General features: G+C 40.6%; 1 protein-coding gene across 2 annotated transcripts in view; it reads right to left on the reverse strand.

The window, feature by feature from the left end:
• Nucleotides 1-2774: 2774 nt before the first annotated feature.
• Nucleotides 2775-20154, reverse strand: part of psmf1 (proteasome inhibitor subunit 1) — an 83547-nt gene continuing 66167 nt past the window's right edge. For both annotated transcript variants that reach the window (XM_072244325.1, XM_072244316.1), the window contains 2 exons: nucleotides 8052-8210; nucleotides 2775-3173 (listed from right to left, as the gene is read on the reverse strand). In XM_072244325.1, the coding sequence (XP_072100426.1) occupies nucleotides 3122-3173; nucleotides 8052-8210 (211 nt within the window). In that variant the 3' untranslated portion in view covers nucleotides 2775-3121. The remainder of the gene's footprint in view (nucleotides 3174-8051; nucleotides 8211-20154) is intronic.

Here is a 20154-nt window from a genome sequence, read left to right on the forward strand (position 1 = left end):
CAAAGCCAGGATATCCTTCCTCAAGCAAGGAGACCAGAACTGCACACAGTACTCCAAGTGCGGCCTCACCTGTACCTTACAGTTGCAGCATAACCTCCCTGATCTTAAATTTAATCCCTCTTGCAATGAAGGCCAACATTTCATTTGCCTTCTTGACAGCCTGCTACACCTGCAAACCAACCTTTTGTGATTCATGCACAAGCATTCCCAACTCCCTCTGCACAGCCGCATGCTGCAATTATTTTTTTACCATTTAAATACTGATCTGCTCTTCCATTTTTTCTTTCAAAGTGGATGAACTGGCATTTACCAACATTGTACTCCATCTGCCAGACCCTTGCCCACTCACTTAACCTATCTATATCTCTCTGCTGACTCTCTGTATCTTCTGCGCATTTGATTTTCCACTCAATTTAGTATCAACAAACTTAGATACAATACACTCAGTCCCTCTTCCGGATCGCTAATGTATATTGTGAACAGTTGCAGGCCCAGCACTGACCCCTGCGGCACACCACTCACCACTGATTGCTAACCCGAGTAATACCCATGTATCCCCAACTCTGTACATCCTTATCTTGTGGATAAGTCTTTTATGCGGCACATTATTGAACGCCTTCTGGAAATCCAAGTAAATAATGTCCATCTGTTCCCTTCTATCCACTGTGTTTGTTATACCCTCAAAGAATGCCAGTAATTTTGTCAAACAAGACCTGCATTTCCTGAATCCATGCTGCATCTGCCTGATGGATCCATTTCTTTCCAGATGCCTCACTATTTCTTCAATGATAGCTTCAAGAATTTTTCCAATTACAGATGTTAAACTAACTGGCTTATAGTTATTCCAATCCACTAGGACCTGCCCAGAGTCCAGAGGATTTTGGTAAATTATCACCAAAGCCGCTACTATGACTTCTGCCATTTCTTTCAGTACCCTATGATGCATTCCATCAGGACCAGGGGACTTATCTATCTTCAGACCCACAAGTTTGCTCAGCACTACCTCCTTGGTGATAGCTATTGTATCAAGGTCCTCACCTCCTATCGCATCCATAACATCTCCTTTTGGTATGTTAGATGTGTCCTCCACTATGAAGACTGACACAAAGTAGTCATTCAAAGCCTCTGCCATTTCTTCATTACCCAATATCAATTCCTCCTTCTCATCCTCCAAGGGAGCTACGTTCATTTTAAGCACCCATTTCCACTTTATATAATTATAAAAACTTTTACTATCTGTTTTTATTTTTGTGTTAGTTTATTTTCATAATCCTGCTTCCCTTTCTTTATTGCTCACTTTGTAGTTCTTTGTTGCTTTTTAAAGTCTTCCCAATCTGCCAGTTTCCCACGACTCTTATGCATCCAGTTAGAATGCTCTCCACAGTACATCTGTAGAAATTTTCTGAGTGTCTTTGGAGACATACCAATCTTCTCAATCTCCTAATGCCTTCTTTGTAGTTGCATCAATATGTCAGATCCAGGTTAGATCCTCAGCGATATTTACACCCAGAAATTTGAAATTTCTCACTCTTTCCACTTCTGATCCCTCTGAAGACTGGTGTGTGTTCCCTCACCTTAACCTTTCTCATGCCCACAATCAGTTCTTTGGTCTTACTGATGTTGACTGCAAGGTTGTTGCTACGACACCACTCAACTAGCTGATATATCTCACTCCTGTACCCCATCTCATCACCATCTGAAGTTTGCCAATAATTCTAAACCACTAAGTTCAGGAACAGTTATTACCCCTCAACCATCATGCTCTTGAACCAGAGGGGATGATTTCACTTGCCCCATCACTGAACCTTTCTCTCAACCAATGGACTCACTTTCAAGGACTCTTATCGCTTTTTATTTATTACTATTACTACTTTTGTATTTGCAGTTGGTTGCCTTTTGCACATTGGTTGGTTGTCCGCCCTGTTGGTGCAGTCTTTTATTGATTCTAATATGGTTCTTGGATTTACTGAGTATGCCCACAAGAAAATAAATCTCAGGGTTGTACAGTATATGGTGACATATGTACTTTTATGATACATTTACTTTGAACTTTAAGTGGGCTGCTAGAGTGGTTAGTGGAGGTAGAATGCACTGCCAGGGCGGTGGTAGAGCTAACATGATAGAGGTGTTAAAAATGCTTTTATTTAGATTGTTGAACATGCAGAGAATGAAGGGATATGGACATTGTGCAGCCAGAGTGGATTAGAACATAGAATATTATAACAAAGCACAGTACAGGCCAGTTGGCCCATGATATTGTGCTGACCTTTTAACCTACACAAAGGTCAATCTAATCCTTCCCTCCCATGTAGCCCCCTTTTTCCTTTCATCCATGTGCCTATCTAAATCCCTTAAATGACCCTAATGTATCTGCCTCTACCATCACCCCTGACAGCATGCTCTGTGCACCCACCAATCTCGGTGTTTAAAAAAAATTTATCTGACACCCCCTAAACTTTCTTCCAATTACTTTAAAAGTATGATCACATTTTAAAGTTGGTACTTCCCCCCACAAGTAACTGTTCCAGCAATCTCAAACTCTGCATAAAGTTAGGCACTTAATTTCTAGTTTAATAAACACAAAATGCTGGAGGAAGTCAGCAGGTCAGGCAGCATCTATGGAGACAAATAAAGAGCCAACATTTCAGGCCAAGACCCTTCATCAGATGAATTCCTCCAGCATTTGTGTGTGTTACTCTGGATGTTCTTTACGTGAGAAATTACAGACAGTTCTCCACAAAATAATCAACACAACAGATTGGACTTACACAGCATTCTTGTTTGTCCAGCAGTTTATTATGTTCAGGATCACTGAAACCCAAATTCTTATGCATTAAACGTCACCTGCCTTTCAAAAGAGAATCACACGCTGACAACTGATGTTTGGGTTGTTTGTAACACATCAGCACCTAAGGGTTTTGGTTGTGCCTAGGAGCTTCACTTGTTCAGTTCATCAGCTACACTGGTTCAGCTGAAGCTGTTGTTCTTTAGAGAGAGACACACATAGAAGAGCAGGTAGCAGATTGTAAAATATTCAATTAACGTTCGCAAAAGCTACAGGATTTCACAAATTGTGATTGACACTAGAGGTTTCCAAATGCATAAAAGGAAAGGTTGAATATCACATGAATAAATCATCGTATCCTGGAGGAGGAAGGTGGTCGGGGTCAGGGCTGAAAGAGAAAAACATTTTGTGATCATTCAAAAATTAGAGAACAAGAACCACACATAATATATCTGAAGACACAAGGACGTGAGGATGGGACTGATGGGATTGATCTATGAAAATAAACAGACTTCATGAGCAAATGGCCTCTTTCTGATTCTGTACGTATTGGATTACCGACCTTTCAAGATTATCCTGGAGACTACAGGCAATAAAATATTAACCACCCGGAGCCAAACAAACATCTCTGGGAGAAAATATAGGGAGGAAATCTCAGAGGCAAGCTTTTTTTTAAACAGAGTGTGGTGCTAGAGGCAGATACATTAAGGACATTTAAGAGACTCAAATTCATTGCCGCAAACAGCTGTGGAGGCCAAGTCAGTGGGTATGTTTAAAGTGGAGGTTGATAGGTTCTTGATTAGAAGGCATGTCAACAGTCATGGAGAGAAGACAGGAGAATGGGTTGACAGAGATAATAAATCAGCCATAATGGAATGGTGGAGAAGAATCGAGGGCCCAAATAATCCAATTCTGCTCCTATCCCTTGTAAAAGAAAAATGGAGGGCTATGTGGGAGAGAAGGGTTAGACTGATCTTGGAATTGGTTAAAAGATCGGCACAAAATCATGGGCCAAAGGGTCTGTACTACATTGCGATGTTCTATGTTTTAATTGTTTTTTTTATTCGAAAATTAAGAAAAAATCTACAGATGCTGGAAATCTAAAATACAAACTGAAGATTCTGTAAATACTCAAGCAGGTCAGGCAGCTTTGGTAGGAAGAGAAACAGAGCCAACATTTCTGGATGAAGACCCTTTACAGAACTAGGAAGGAGACAAAGGAATCTTGCTAAGTTACAGAAGCAGGAGTTTGGCAGGGGACTGTCACTGATGGGGCAGGCAGGAAGGAAGGTTCTACAGCTGGTTAACAAAATTGCCCAATAAATGTGGAAAGCCACACACACTCTTTCTGCTCCCACCTCTGATCTCATTGTTCCCTCTCCCTCTTCATTACCAGATCCTTCCCAGGGTAGAGGAAACAGAGACAATACAGCAATGGAGGGGGCCACGTAACCCACGATGCTGTGCCGATCTCTGTCAATTTATACTAAATGTCCGTCTTGTCTATATCCCTCCATATTCATGTGTCTCTCTAATAAGACCCCGGTAACCCAGTCCAATCACCTGCCACTCTCTGCGGAAAGCTTGACCTTCACATCGTCTTTAAACTTCCCTGTCTAACCTTCAAAGCATCTTCTCCAGTTGGTTGATATTTCTATCCCAGGGAAAAAGATTTGACTGTGTACATTATCTATACTCATAATTTTAAAGACTTCTGTCAGGTCTCCCCTTAGCCTCTGACACTTTAGGGAGAAGCACCAAAATTTGTCCAACTTTCCCTTGTAGCTCATTCCCTCGAATCCAGTCAGCATCCTGATAAACCTAACACTCACAGCACGCTGGAGGAACTCAGCAGGTTGGGCAGCATCAGTGGAAATGATGAGTTGACGTTTCGGGCTGGAACCCTTCGTCAGGACTGAAGAAAGAAGGAGGGGGAAGGATTTGAAGAATGCTTGTAGGTACAGTTGAAAAACCAGTAATTTGAAAGACGAAGGGGTGGGAGAGGGGAAGCAGGGACGTCGTAGGCAGGAAAACAATGGGTAGTAGAAGAAGGAGGCGGAACCATGAGGGAGGTGATAGGCAGCTGGGGGAGGGGGCAGAGTGAAATAGGGATAGAGGAAGGGAGAGGGAGGGAATTACCAGAAGTAGGAGAATTCTATGTTCATACCAAGGGGCTGGAGACTACCTAGATGGTATATGAGGTGTTGCTCCTCCACCCCTCTCTGCTTTCCTCAGGGATCGGTCCCTCCGTGACTCCCTTATCCGCACGTCCATCCCCACGGATCTCCCAACTGGCACTTAACCCTGTAAGCGTAAGTGCTACACCTGTCCCTACACCTCCTCTCTTGCCACCATTCAGCGCCCCAAACAGTCCTTCCAGGTGAGGCAACACTTCACTTGTGAGTCTGTTGGGGTCATCTATTGCATCCGGTGCTCCTGGTATGGCCTCCTCTACATCGGTGAAACCCGACGCAGATTGGGGGACCACTTCGTCGAGCACCTCCACTCCGTCTGCCACAACAGACAGGATCTCCCGGTAGCCACCCACCTCAACTCTGCTTCCCATTCTCATTCAGATATGTCCATACATGGCCTCCTCTACTGCCATGATGAGGCTAAACTCAGGTTGGAGGAGCAACACCTCATATACCGTCTAGGTAGTCTCCAGCCCCTTGGCATGAACATAGAATTCTCCAACTTCCGGTAATTCCCTCCCCCTTCCTTCCTCTATCCCTATTTCACTCTGCCCCTCCCCCAGCTGCCTATAACCTCCCTCATGGTTCTGCTTCCTTCTACTACCCATTGTTTTCCTGCCTATGACGTCCCCGCTTCCCCTCCCCCACCCCTTTGTCTTTCAACTTACTGGTTTTTCAACTGAACCTACAAGCATTCTTCAAATCCTTCCCCCTCCTTCTTTCTTCAGTCCTGACGAAGGGTTCCGACCCGAAACGTCAACTCATCGTTTCCACTGACACTGCCCGACCTGCTGAGTTCCTCCAGCGTGCTGTGAGTGTTGCTTTGATCCCAGCATCTGCAGATTATTTTGTGTATCCTGATAAACCTCTTCTGTGCCCTTTCCATAGTCTCCACATCCTTTCTATAATGGGTCGACCAATAAGAATATACGTGTATTCACAAGAGATTCTGCAAAAGTTGGAAATTCAGATTCATCATCATCATTATGTTGCATGTTGTACGACATAATGATCTTCCTCCATCCCTAATCTGTGAGGGATCGCCACCTGTGGGGAAGAACCCCTCACACTGCCATCCCATTCCTTTCTCTTTCCCTGACCATGATTGTTCTTGGCAAATTTTTCTACAGAAGTGGTGTGCCATTGCTTTCTTCTGGACAATAGACAATAAGTGCAGGAGTAGGCTATTCGGCCCTTCGAGCCAGCACCGCCATTCACTGTGATCATGGCTGATCATCCACAATCAGTACCCCATTCCTGCCCTCTCCCCATATCCCCCGACTCTGCTATCTTTAAGAGCTCTATCTAACTCTTTCTTGAAAGAATCCAGAGAATTGGCCTCCACTGCCCTCCTAGGCAGAGCATTCCACAGATCCACAACCCTGTGTGAAGACGTTTTTCCTCAACTCCGTTCTAAATGGTCTACCTCTTATTCTTAAACTGTGGCCTCTGGTTCTGGACTCCCCTAACACCGGGAACATGTTTCCTGCCTCTAGCGTGTCCAAACCCGTAATAATCTTATATGTTCAATCAGATCCCCTCTCATCCTTCTAAATTCCAGCGTATACAAGCCCAGTTGCTCCAATCTTTCAACATATGACATTCCCGCCATCCCTGGAATTAACCCAGTGAACCTACGTTGCACTCCCTCCATAGCAAGAATGTCCTTCCTCAAATTTGGAGACCAAAACTGCACACGATACTCCAGGTGGGGTCTCACCAGGGCCTTGTACAACCGCAGAAGGACCTCTTTGCTCCTATACTCAACTCCCCTTGTTATGAAGGTCAACATGCCATTAGCTTTCTTCACTGCCTGCTGTACCTGTATGCTACTTTCAGTGGCTGATGAACAAGTACACCCAGATCTCATTGTACTTCCCCTTTTCCTAACTCGACACCATTCAGATAGTAATTTGCCTTCCTGTTCTTGCCACCAAAGTGGATAACCTCACATTTATCCACATTAAACTGCATCTGCCATGCATCTGCCCACTCACCCAACCTGTCCAAGTCACCCTGTATTCTCATAACATCCTCCTCATATTTCACACTGTCACCCAGCTTTGTGTCATCTGCAAATTTGCTAATGTTACTTTTAATCCCTTCATCTAAATCATTAATGTATATTGTAAATAGCTGCGGTCCCAGCACTGAGCCTTGCGGTACCCCACTAGTCACCGCCTGCCATTCTGAAAACGACCTGTTAATCGCTACTCTTTGTCCGCTATTTTTGCCCACTAACCTCCTATGTGGGACCTTATCAAAGGCTTCCTGAAAGTCCAGGTACACTACATCCACTGGCTTTCCCATATCCATTTTCATTTCCGGTGTCTTTACAAGACAGGTGACCCCAGCCATTATCAATACTCTTCAAAGATTGTCTGCCTGGTGTCATGGTCACATAACCAGGACTTGTGACATGCACCAGCTGCTCATACGACCATCCACCACCTGCTCCCATGGCTTCACGTGACCCTGATCGGGGTGGGGGAGGGGCTCAGCAGGTACTACACCTTGCCCAAGCATGACACACAGACTAGCAGAAGGAATGAGCACCTTTAGTGGAGATGTACCTCCACCCTACCACCCAGGAAATTCAGAATAACACACGCAAAATGCTGGAAGAACTCAGGAGATCAGGTAGCATCTATGGAAGGGAATAAATTGTTGATGATCTGGTTGAGACCCTTCGCCAGGACAATATATTTAAGTTTTTTTAAAAACTTCTTATTTTGTTCTTTCTCTATTTATTCTTTCATATTCTGCCTTCACTTTATCTTCCCCTTCTATCTCTCTCTCCTTCAGTTTCCATCTGACCTTCACCTGACTATTCCTTGTGTAATCTTTTGTGCCATGTGATGTTCTGTACCTGGGGAAAAAAAAACACTTTAAAATTATGTATGTGGAAGTGATGAGTGTGATACTGAACTGTGAATATTCCTCAGTGAAGGACACTGATTCAGAAATGAACGTTCCACTGGTGTAGAAGCACCTGTTCAATTAGACAACCATGTGGTAATGTGGCATTTATAAAGCTTCTGCTGAATTTTGATATAAAGCATCAGACATACCCAGCACGGCCACGTCCAATTGGTCCAAACGGATCAAACCTGGCTCCAGGGGGCACGGATCCAGGAGGAAGCTGTCCTGGTATTCCCGATGATGGATCAAAGCCAGATCTTGGCATTCCGGACCTTAAAGGATCTACAATCATCCCACCTCTTCGGTCGCTGGTGAACAAAAGCAGAAAAAGAGAAGCACATTGAGACCACTATTTAAAAACTTCACCTGAAACTCAGTGGAGTGGAGCTGGGAGTAAAGATATTCTACAGTCTGGGAACAGAGACTGATCCAATAATGACTCTACTGAATATATACGCACCCCCAGGAAGTGATATTAGTTTCTTCCAGAAAATTACTAATATTATGGTAACAGAAACAGAAGGTCTCTTGATATGTGGGGGAGACTTAAATTTACAATTACAACCAAAGCTAGACTCTTCCAATAGAAAAACCTATGAAACAAAGTCCTTACATAACAAAGTTAACACTCTTTTTGAGGATGTTGGTCTAACTGATATATGGAGGGACCTTTTCTCCAACAGAAGGGATTACACTCATTATTCTGTCCGCCATTCTGTATATACAAGAACAGACTGTTTTGTAACATTTGGAAAAGATAAAGACAAAATAATCACCTGTGGAATTGGGACAATAGATGTAAGTGGCCATGCACCTATATATTTATTTGCTAATTTTGACCTACAACCAAAGAATACTATATGGAAACTAAATTCAAGTCTGCTCAATGATCCCTATTTTAAGGAACAAATTAAAAAATAGATTGGTCTTTACTTAGAATTCAATGATAATGGGGAGGTTTCACCTCCCATTCTATGGGATACTCTGAAGGCTGTCTTGAGGGAAAATTATAGCGATATCTTTATATAAGAAAAAAAATAAGGAATAAAACATTAGCGGAATTACAAAATAAGCTGAAGAAACTAGATAAAAAACACAAATTGAGTTTGGCACAGGATATATTAGAGGAAATTTTAAAAATTAGGAATGAAATTAATAGTTTGCCTACACAAGAAATCAGGAAAAATTTAACGTTTCTGAAACAGAGGCACTATGAAAGTGGATCTAAATATATGAAAATACTGGCGTGGAAACTGAAAAAAAAAGCAGAAAATACAATTCATAGAAGTAGGGATCCAAGAACAAAAGTGATAAAAAATAAGCTAAGTGAAATTCAAGAAGCTTTTGAAGTGTTTTACAAAACTCTATATTCCAAAGTTCCAGGGGGAAGCACAACCCAAACTGACACCTTCCTGAATTCTCTGGAGTTACCCACTTTAAGTGAAGAACAAAATCAAATGATGACTGCGGACATAACTGAAGCTGAACTAAAAACCACAATTAGTAGGCTTAAATTAAGCAAGTCACCAGGATCAGATGGATATTAAGCAGAGTAGTATAAAGAATTTAAAAATGAGTTAATTCTTGTTTTATTCCCCATGCTGAACTGGGCTGTAAAAAAGGCGCAAGCATGCCACCCAGCTGGAAGGAGGCGATATTCTCAGCTATACCGAAAGAAGGCAAGGATAAAATGGAATGTGAGTCATTTAGACCAATACCTATTCTTAATGTGGATTATAGATCATTTACCTTCATCATGGCCAAACGATTAGAAGAGTTTATACCCACACTGATACACAATGATCAGACAGGTTTTATACAACGACGCCAAACACAAGACAATATACGAAGGACAATTCACATTATAGATTATGTACAAAAAAATAAAATTGAAGCATTAGTGATAAGCGTGGATGCTGAAAAGGCATTTGATTCAGTTAACTGGAATTTTCTTTACAGAGTTTGACATAGATTTGGTTTACATGACACAATTATTAAAACTATACAGGCACTATATGACAATCCTATTGCTAGGATTAAAATCAATGGATATTTATCAAATAGTTTTACCTTAGAAAGGGGCATGAGACGGGGTTGTGCATGGTCACCGCTACTCTTCGCATTATATCTGGAACCATTAGCTCAATACATCAGACAAAATGAAGATATCAGGGGAATTACTATTTAAGGGACAGAGCATAAAGTGGCCTGTTACGCAGATGACATTTTGATCTATCTAGGGCAACCAACATACTCTTTACCTAAATTGATGCAATCCTTTGAACAATATGGTCAATTATCAGGATACAAGATCAACATAGATAAAACCCAATTACTTTCATATAATTATAGCCCACCAAGAGAAATTGAAAGTAGATATCCCTGGGCATGGCAAACAGAGTCCGTCAAATATTTGGGCATCATTATGCCAAAAGATTTGACAAAATTATTAGAATGCAATTATCCATATATAAAAATTAAGGAAGATCTAACAAGATGGAATCTAATTCCTTTTTTAAGTCTCAGTTCAAGGATTGAATCCATTAAAGTGAATATATTGCCCAGAATATTATATCTCTTTCAGACCCTACCAATAGAGATTAACCAAAATCAATTCAATGAATGGAACAAAATGTTATCAAGATATATATGGCAAGATAAAAGACCTAGAGTTCGTCTCAAAACTTTGCAGTTAGCCAAGGAAAGGGGGGGGGGGGTGGGAAGCCTACCTTCTCTTAGAGATGATTATTTTTCAGCACAGTTGAGAGCTGTGATATGCTGGTGCAACCCATCATATGACACTCAATGGAAAAACATTGAAGAGAGGATACTTTCCATCCTCATACAGGCATTTTTGGCTGATAACAACCTACAAAGTTACATAAATACTATTGATAACCCATGGGTGAAATGGACTCTTAAAATATGGAAAACTATTATAAAAGAATATAAACTAGAGGGAGGTATTGTAATTCTTAAATGGTGTGCATATGTCTCAGATTTTATGCTGAATAAACTGGATGCTAGATTTAAGGACTGGACAGCTAAAGGAATAACAGTTCTTTAAAATATAATGAAAGAAGGAATACTGTTCAGTTTTGAAATGCTCAAAGAGAAATACTTATTAAAAAAAACAAGACTTTTATCAGTATTTACAGATGAGACAGTATGTTAATAGGAAGGTTAAAAATGTAACCAAGGCAAGTACATGTTTGATAGAGCTACTTAGAAAAGCATATAATTCAGGTAATGGTAGTAGAATCATTTCAAGCGTGTATAAGGGTTTGTCAAATCTTAAAACACCTTCGACTTCATACATTAAAACAAAATGGGAGAAGGGAGGAGGGATAATTATATCTGAGGAAGAATGGACAATAATATGGAGGTATCAATGGAAGTGTACCCGTTCACAGAAATGGAGGGAATTTGGATGGAAAAACTTGATATTTTATTACACCCGCTCAGAAATCCCATCATGATACTAACCTCCTTGTTTGCTGGAGAAATTGTGGAAAACAAAATTTAAACCATTATATTTTCTGGGATTGCCCCGTTATCAAAGACTATTGGAGTGGGATTCGCAATGCCCTACAAGACATCTTTAAACGTGAAATACCCTTAGAAAGTAAGACCATATATTTTGGGTATATACCTCAAGAATGGTTGAAAGAGATAAATATTTAATGAATATACTGCTGGTGGTCGGTAAATAGACTCTTACCAGGAAGTGGTTATCACAGCAGAGTCCAACTTTAAACGCATGGATGGATATTACAATGGACATTTACAAAATGAAGAAGATAACAGCATCTGTTAATCATCATTTGGAACAATTTGACTCATACTGGGGAAAAATGGTTTAACTATATAACACCTCATAGGCCTGATTTTATTCTCACAAATCAATGATTATGTTGTAAAAAAAAAGAGATCACTCCCTACTTGTACAGTTTTCTTCTTTTGCTTGTTCTTTTTTTCCTCTCTTTTCTATAAGTGTATACCTCAGATAAATATTGTGATTTGTGGCAAATATGAATATATGATATATATGTACAGTATCTGAAATACATCTTATGGAAATGTTTGTTTGATGATGAACTTCAATAAAAAATAAAAGGCATCAGTTAGTCTTGCGAGACCATGGATCTGTGCCTGGAAAGTCTTCACTCTCCAGGGTGCAGACCTGGGCAAGGTTGTATGGAAGACCCATGCTGCAAGTCTCCCCCCTCCACGACACCGATGTTGTCCAAGGGAAGGGCAAGGGCCAATACAGCTTGGCACCAGTGTCGTCACAGAGCAATGTGTGGTTAAGTGCCTTGCTCAAGGACACAACACGCGGCCTCGGCTGGGGCTTAAACTCACAACCTTCAGGTCGCTAGTCGAATGCCTTAACCACTTGGCCACATGCCCACACAATAAAAATTAAATTACAAAAAAAATGCAGGAAGAAAGGTAAACAAGAGAACGTTACTGAGTCTAACCCTGTAAAATCTCCAGACTGTTATGAGCATCTTCACAGGATTATGCACAACTGACAGCTGTGAGCAACAAAACCTCTAAAACAACTGCATCCCAGCAGGTTCATGTAATAGTGTGGAATACCGCACCACTGACAACTCTATCCAGTGGAAGACAATGGGATGGGGAACCCTGTGATTCAATCATACTGCGTTAGTTAGAAAGCAGAGCGAAGATTCTGAAGCAATTTATACTTGCTTTGTTTTTTTGACTAATTAATTGGCATCATGACTGGAAATTTATTTTATTTAGAGATGCAGTCTGGAACAGGAGGAACTGGAGCACCTGGAGGAAACCCATGCACACAAGGGTAGGATTGTACAAACTTGCTTACGGAAGATGCTGGAATTCTAACACGCTGAGCTGCAATAGCATTGTATGAAGTCAACTTCATAACATGGGAAGAATTCTCCTTGTGTGCTGAGGAATTGGAATCAGAATCAGTTGTTCTTTTAGAACAAGGCTGAGGAGGATTTTTTTTAGCCAGAGAGTGATGAATTTATGGAATTCCTTGCCACAGACAGCTGTGGAGGCCTAGTCATTGGGTATATTTAAAGCAGAGTTTGATAGGTTCTTCATTAATCAAGGTGTCGAAGGATGGGGAGAAGGCAGGAGAATGGGGTTGAAAGGGATAATAAAGCAGCCATAATTAAATGGTGAGGGCTCAATGGGCCGAATGGCCTAATGCTGCTCCTATGTCTTATGGTCTTATGTTTTGAAATTTGTTGTTTTGCAGCAACAGTACAGTGCAACACATTAAAAAAAATCCCTTGAAGTTACAATGAGATTACAATACATCCAAACAGTGGCCTATTTTGGCCCAATTAAGCAGCTGCCCCAATTAGCCAAAGTTTCACGAATATAGTTAAAAAGGCATAAAGATGACAAACTACCATTTAACTGAGTAACAAATTATGTATTAAAATGAAATACAGAACAAATTAGAACTCTGTCAATACTATTACAGTACTATAAAACTGTCCATTAGTTCCCAATAGTTATCAGAGGAGGATTTTCCAGTGTACGATGCCTTGTTGTTCTGATTGACTGTAAATGAACAAAATCAGCAGAGACACAGTGTAGATAATGGACTGCCTTCATACAATGCCATCAACAATTGCATCCTCCAAGTCTTCATTGTAATACTCAAGATGATTGTCTCTAGAAACCTTCAAATTCTTCATAGTTCCTAACTTCTTATAGTAGTGAAATCGTTTCATTTTCACTTGCGGCCATTTCTGGCATCTCCAAACCTGAATGCTGGAAACCACAGTGAGCAAAACAGTTCTGAGTTGACTTGATGCTTATTTCTTGCCAACTATCTGTGACAAAAATTACTTCTTTTTGAACGGAAGGACATGTAAATGACACTATTTAAGCACAGTACGGCCACACAAGTAGTCCGACACTAGTAAGAAACTGTTCAGCAATAGTCTCCTGTCCCAATTAAGTGGATTAGTGTCGCAAATAAATAAAGGGAATTCTGGCTATTTTCCCAATTAGCTTTTGTTTTTTTTTTGAAAGGGTTGTCATAAATAAATGGCAGCCCTGATTAACTAATGACCCAGTTAACCGGAATCTACTGTACTGTATGTACTGTAAGTTGTCCAAAAAGTGAGGTGGTGTTCAAGAAAACTCATGGCAGAGGAGAAGCAGCTGTTCAGGCTCCTGCACCTTCTCCCTGATGACAGCAATGAGAAGGTGGTTTGTCCTGCATGGTGCCTTTTAGAAATAGACCAAATTAGGTCATTTGGCCCATTGAGTCTGCTCCATCATTTCATCATGGCTGATCCAATTTTCCTCTCAGCCCAATCTCCTGCCTTCTCCCTGTATCCCTTCATGCCCTGACCAATCAAGAACGTATCAACCACTGTCTTAAATATACATAAAGACATAGCCTGCACAGCTGCCTGTGGCAAAGAATTCCACAGATCCACCACTCTCTGGCTAAAGAAATTCCACCTCAAAGGATGTCCCTCTGGTCTGAGGCCATATCCTCTGGTCTAAGACTCTCCCAACATAGGAAACATCCTCTTCACGTCTACTCTATCAAGGTCATCACACCATTTGATAGGTTTCAATGACCGCTTTTACTGCTGTACCATTGAGAGCATACTCACCAACTGCATCTCAGTGCGGTATGGCAATTGTCCCGTATCGGACTGCAAAGCGCTCCAGCGTGTGGCGAAAACTGCCCAGCAGATTATTGGCACCCAATTGCCCACCATTGAGAACATCTACCATAAATGTTGCCTGGGCAGGGCGAAAACCATTACCAAGGACGCGTGTCACCCTAACCATGGACTTTTTACTCTCCTCCCATTCAGTAGGTGCTACAGGAGCCTCCGCTCCCGCACCAGCAGGCACAGGAAGAGCTTCTTCCCTGAGACTGTGACCCTGCTGAACCTCACATCACAGCGCTAAGCAGTATTGCACCCATATTGTACTGTCTCAGTACGTCTATATTTGTGTGCTGTAGTACTTCTTATTCGCAGTTATTTTGTAAATAACACTATTCTTTGCATTGCTGGTCAGATGCTAACTGCATTTCATTGGCTTTGTATCTGTACTTGGCACAATGACAATAAAGTTGAATCTAATCTAAATGAGGTCACCCCTCATTCTGAATTCTAGTGAATACAGTCCCAGAGCCATCAAACATTCTTAATCTGACAAGCCATTCAATTCTGGAATCATTTTCGTGAACCTCCTTTAAACCATCTCCAGTTTCAGCACATCCTTTCTAAGATAAGAGACCCAAACCTGTTCACGTTACTCCATGTGAGGCCTCACCAGTGCTTTATAACTTTTCAACAATACATCCTTGCTTTTATATTGTAGTCCTCTTGAAATGAATTCTAACATTGCGTTTGCCTTCCTCACCACAACCTGCAAATTAACCTTTAGGGAATCCTGTGCAAGGACTCCCAAGTCCCTTTGCGTCAAGGAAGATAAGAGGTGACTTGATAGTCAACTGTTACATTTCTTCTACCAAAATACATGACCATAAACTTCCTGACTCTGTATTTCATCTGCCATTTTTTTGCCCATTCTCCTAATCTAAGTCCTCTCTACTTCCTCAAAGCTACCTGTCCCTCCAGCTATCCTTATATTGTCTGCAAACTTTACAAAAAAGCCATCAATTCCATCACCCAAATCATTGACACACAACATAAAAAGAATCGGTCCCAACACAGACCCCTGTGGAACACCACTAGTCACCGGTAGCCAACCAAAAAAGCTTAATTCCCACTCTGTGCCTTCTGCCATTCAGCCACTGCTTTATCCATGCTAGAATCTTTCCTGTAATACCATGGGCTTTTAGCTTGTTAAGCAGCTTCATGTGTGGCACCTTGTCAAATGCCTTCTGAAGATCCAAGTGCACAACATCAACTGATTCTCCTTTATCTATCCTGCTTGTTACTTCTTCAATTAATTCCAATAGATTTGTCTGGCAAGATTTTCCCTTGAGGAAACCATGCTGAGTATGGTCTATTTTATCATGTGTCTCCAAGTACCCTCAGACCTCATCCTTAATAATTGACTCCAACAACTTCACAACCACTCAGGTCAGACTAAATGGCCTATAGCTTCCTTTCTTTTGCCTCTCTCCCTTCTTGAAAGTGGAGTGACAGTTGCAATTTTCCAGTCTTCCAGAACCACCTCCAGTTTAAATTCCATGCGGAATATTTTTGAGGATCAAGAACCAAGAACCATTCCAGAATCTAGTGATTATTGAACGATAATTATTAATGCTTCCATGAACCCCTCAGGCACCTCTTTTAGAACTCTGGGGTGTACACCATGTGGTCCAGGTGATTTATCTACCTACAGACCTTTCAGTTTCCCCAAGAATCTCCTATCTAGTTATGGTAACATCACACACTTCATGCCTCCTGACACCAGGAACTTCCACCATACTTCTGGTGTCTTCCACAGTGAAGAATGATGAAAAATACTTTTTCAGTTTGTCCATTAATTCGTTGTTCCCCATTACTACCTCCCCAGCATCATTTTCCAGTGGTCCAATATCCAGTCTCCCCTCTCTTTTACACTTTATGTATCTGAAGAAACTTTTGGTATCCTCTTTAATATTACTGGCTAGCTTACTTTCGTATTCCATCTTTACCTTCTTAATGACTTTTTTAGTTGCCTTCTGTTGGTTTTTAAAAGCTTCCCCATCCTCTAACTTCCCACTAGTCTTTGCTCTATTAGATGCCCTCTCTTTGGCTTTTTTTTTTGGCTTTGACTTCTCTTGTTATCCAAGGTTGTGTCATCTTGCCTTTAGAATACTTCTTCCTCTTTGGGATATATATATCTTGTGCCTTCCGAGTTACTTCCAGGTATTCCAGCCATTGCTGCTCTGCCATCATCCCTGCCGGTGTTCTTTTCCAATGAATCCTAGCCAACTCCTCACTCATGTCTCTATAATTCCTTCTACTCCACTGTAATACTTCAGCTTTTCATTCTCAAATTTCAGGGTGAATTCGATCATATTATGATCACTTTCCCCTAAGGACTCTTTTAACTTAAGTTCTCTAATCAATTCTGGTTCATTGCACATGAAGATGTTCTCAGCGGTGGGGAAGCTACTGCCTATGATGGAACCGTCTGAGTCTTAAAACCAATGCAGCTTTTCCCGATTCTTTGCAGTGGCACCTCCAAATCAGATAGTGATTCAAACAATCAGAATGCTCTCGGTGGTACATCTGTAGAAATCTGCTAGAATCTTTGGTGACATACCAAATCTCAAACTGCTAAGGAAGTATAGCCACTGGTGCCCCTGCTTGTGTTGAATCCTTCAGTACGTTCAGGACTGAGACTGATAGATTTTAGGACCATTGTGAATCATGGAAGTGGAGAAAGGAAGGGGAAGTAAGAGCCAGGAAATTGTTTTGTCTAATGGCACAACTAGATTGAAATTACAATTGGCTTATTGGGACTTCTGGTAAGATGGCGATAGGTTAATCGCTTAAAATTGTCGCTTTGTTTCATTTCTTACCTCTGCACTTCTTATCTTCCTTTTTCTACTCCAGACTGCTAATTTTTTTTTTGTTCTCCTACCTGCCTGCGAATACATCTATCTTACAATGGCTTTCAAACCCTCTAAAGCTGGGAAAAGTCTCTGCGACTGCCTCGGGCTTCTCTGCCGACATTATCGCCATTTTGGATCAGCACCGACAAGAGATTATATCTGAATGTAAGTCTTCCTTCAGGTCGTTGGAGTCAAAATTGGATCAAGTCAGTTCCAAAGTGGAGGAACTTGCCATTCGTCTCTCTCATCTTGCCTCAGAAACCAGAGATTTAAAATGTCACGTTCAGCAGCTGAAAGCTGTCTGTTCTAATTTGAGTGAGAATAACACCAGCGTTATCATCGAAAATAGCTGATCTCAAAGGTCAGAGCAGAAGGCACAACTATGTATCCTCAGTCTGCCAGGGGTTATCGAAAGCAGAGTTCTTGTTGAATTTTTTTCGCTCTTGTACTTTGTGAGATTTTTGGGAAAGATACTCTTCTGAATTTACCTGAGTTAGACAGAGCCCACTGTATACAGGTATTTCGTTCTAAGCCCCGAATTGGGCTCCCAGCCATGCCCAGTTATGGTTTGTTTTCATCGCTATCAGGTGAAAAATCTTCTGATTATGGCAGCTCATTGGAGAGGAAAATTGCATTACCAGGGCCATCCCCATTCGTATTGTTGAAGATAATGCTCAAGTTTTCTGGTTGTGCGCCGAATACAGAGGTGTAATGAAAGAGTTTTACAATTGTGGACTTAGGCCCTTGCTACATTACCCCCCCCATCTTCGAATAACTCTTAGTACTGGGGACAAAAAATAGTTTCAACTCTGTTACAGAGGCCTTAGGAATTCATCGAAAGTCTCCCTGCTGTTAGGACCTATTCAGACTCGATCTGATTATTTAAAATGGGCTGATTACTATTTGGGTTTTTCCTTTTTTTTGTTTTCCTTTTAAATTAAATTTTTAAATGACTGAAAATGGTTTATTTCTGGTACAGAAGTTGTTCAGAAATTTATCGAAGGTCTCCTTGCCATTGTGATTTCTTTAGACTCGATTTGATTACTTAAAATGGCCGATTGCTTTTTTTCTCTGTTTTTTTAATATTTTTTGTTTTCCTTTTAAATTTAATTTTTAATCTGACTGAAAATGGTTTAACTCTGCTATGAAGCAACTCAGAAATTTACTGAAAGTCTCCTTGCTCTGGTGACTCCTTCTTAATTAATTTTTAAATTACTGAAATGTTTTAACTTTGCTATAAATTCTGAAATTTATTGAAAGTCTCCTTGCCATTGTGATTTCTTTAGACTCGATTTGATTATTTAAAATGGCCAATTGCTATTTTTTTCTCTTTTTTTTATATTTCTTGTTTTCCTTTTAAATTTAATTTTAAATTACTGAAAATGGTTTAACTCTGCTGATAAGTTCAGAAATTTACTGAAAGTCTCCTGCTATGGGGACTCCTAAATTAATTTTTAAATTACTGAAAATGGTTTAACTCTTGCTATAAGTTCAGAAATTTTTTCGTAAGTCTCCTTGCTATGGTATCTCCTTCAGACTTGATTTGATTATTTAAATGGGCCGATTAGTACTTTTTTCCCCCGTTTTTCTTTTTAAATTTTAGTTTTTTTAATTACTGTATTTTTTTTCTTTGCGGGTATGGTAATCTGGATTATTATTTCAAGTTAAGTCTAATACTTTTTGATAGCACTGTTTTCTTTTTTTTGTGTACAATTTTTATTCCAAGTGCATAAGCTCTGTTTTTTTTTCAAACTGTTAATTAAATGGAGCTCATGAAGCTACACAGAAACTGGAAGCTGGGGTAGGGGTAGTTTTCTTCTGAAGAGCTTGCCGCTGTTCTTTGGTAGCCTTCTTGCTTTGGGTTCTGGGCGGGGGGGGGGGGGCTTCCTAGTGCCAACACTATTTAAACAACCCTTAGTTATTTTTTGTTATTGAGGACTTTTTTTTGTCCTGATTTTCTCATTATTCACTTCTGCCCCAGAGCTGTTATTAGAATGTTTGTTCATATTTATGCCTACTACTCTATATTTTTTATATATGACAATGGTTAGCCTGTTGAATCCTATAAGCTGGAATGTTAAAGGACTGAACCATCCTGTTAAAAGAAGGAAGGTGTTTTCACATCTCAAGGAGCTCAAAGCTGACATTGTTTTTTTGCAAGAAACACATATTCGTAGTTTTGATAACTCTCGCCTTATGTCTAGGTGGGTGGGACAGCACTTCCATTCTGCTTTTCCGGCTAAAGCTGAGGGGTGGGGGGTGGGGGTTCAATTCTTATTAACCAGAATGTTCCCTTTGAGCTTCACTACAAAATTTCGGATACAAGTGGTCGTTTTATTATTGTCTCTGGGAAATTGTATAATAATAGGGTAGTCTTGGCTCTATGCTCCCAACTGAGATGATGTGGATTTTTTTGACTTTTTTTTTCCCTTTATTGTCTGACTTGAGTTTATATTCCCTCATATTGGGTGGTGATTTTAATTGTTGGTTAGATACCCAGTTACCCTGTCCATAAATTTCCCTGGTTTTCCTCAAATGAACAAACATTGGCGTTTTAATCCGACCTTGTTGTCGGATAATGAGTTTGTAAAGTTTATGAAGGACCAGATAACTTTTTTTTAAAAGTACTAACATGTCATCTGAAATCTCATCCCAGGTTGTCTGGGATGCCATGAAAGCATATTTGAGGGGTCAAATAA

This window comes from Mobula birostris, chromosome 2, assembly GCF_030028105.1.
Source record: "Mobula birostris isolate sMobBir1 chromosome 2, sMobBir1.hap1, whole genome shotgun sequence".
NCBI lineage: Eukaryota > Metazoa > Chordata > Chondrichthyes > Myliobatiformes > Myliobatidae > Mobula > Mobula birostris.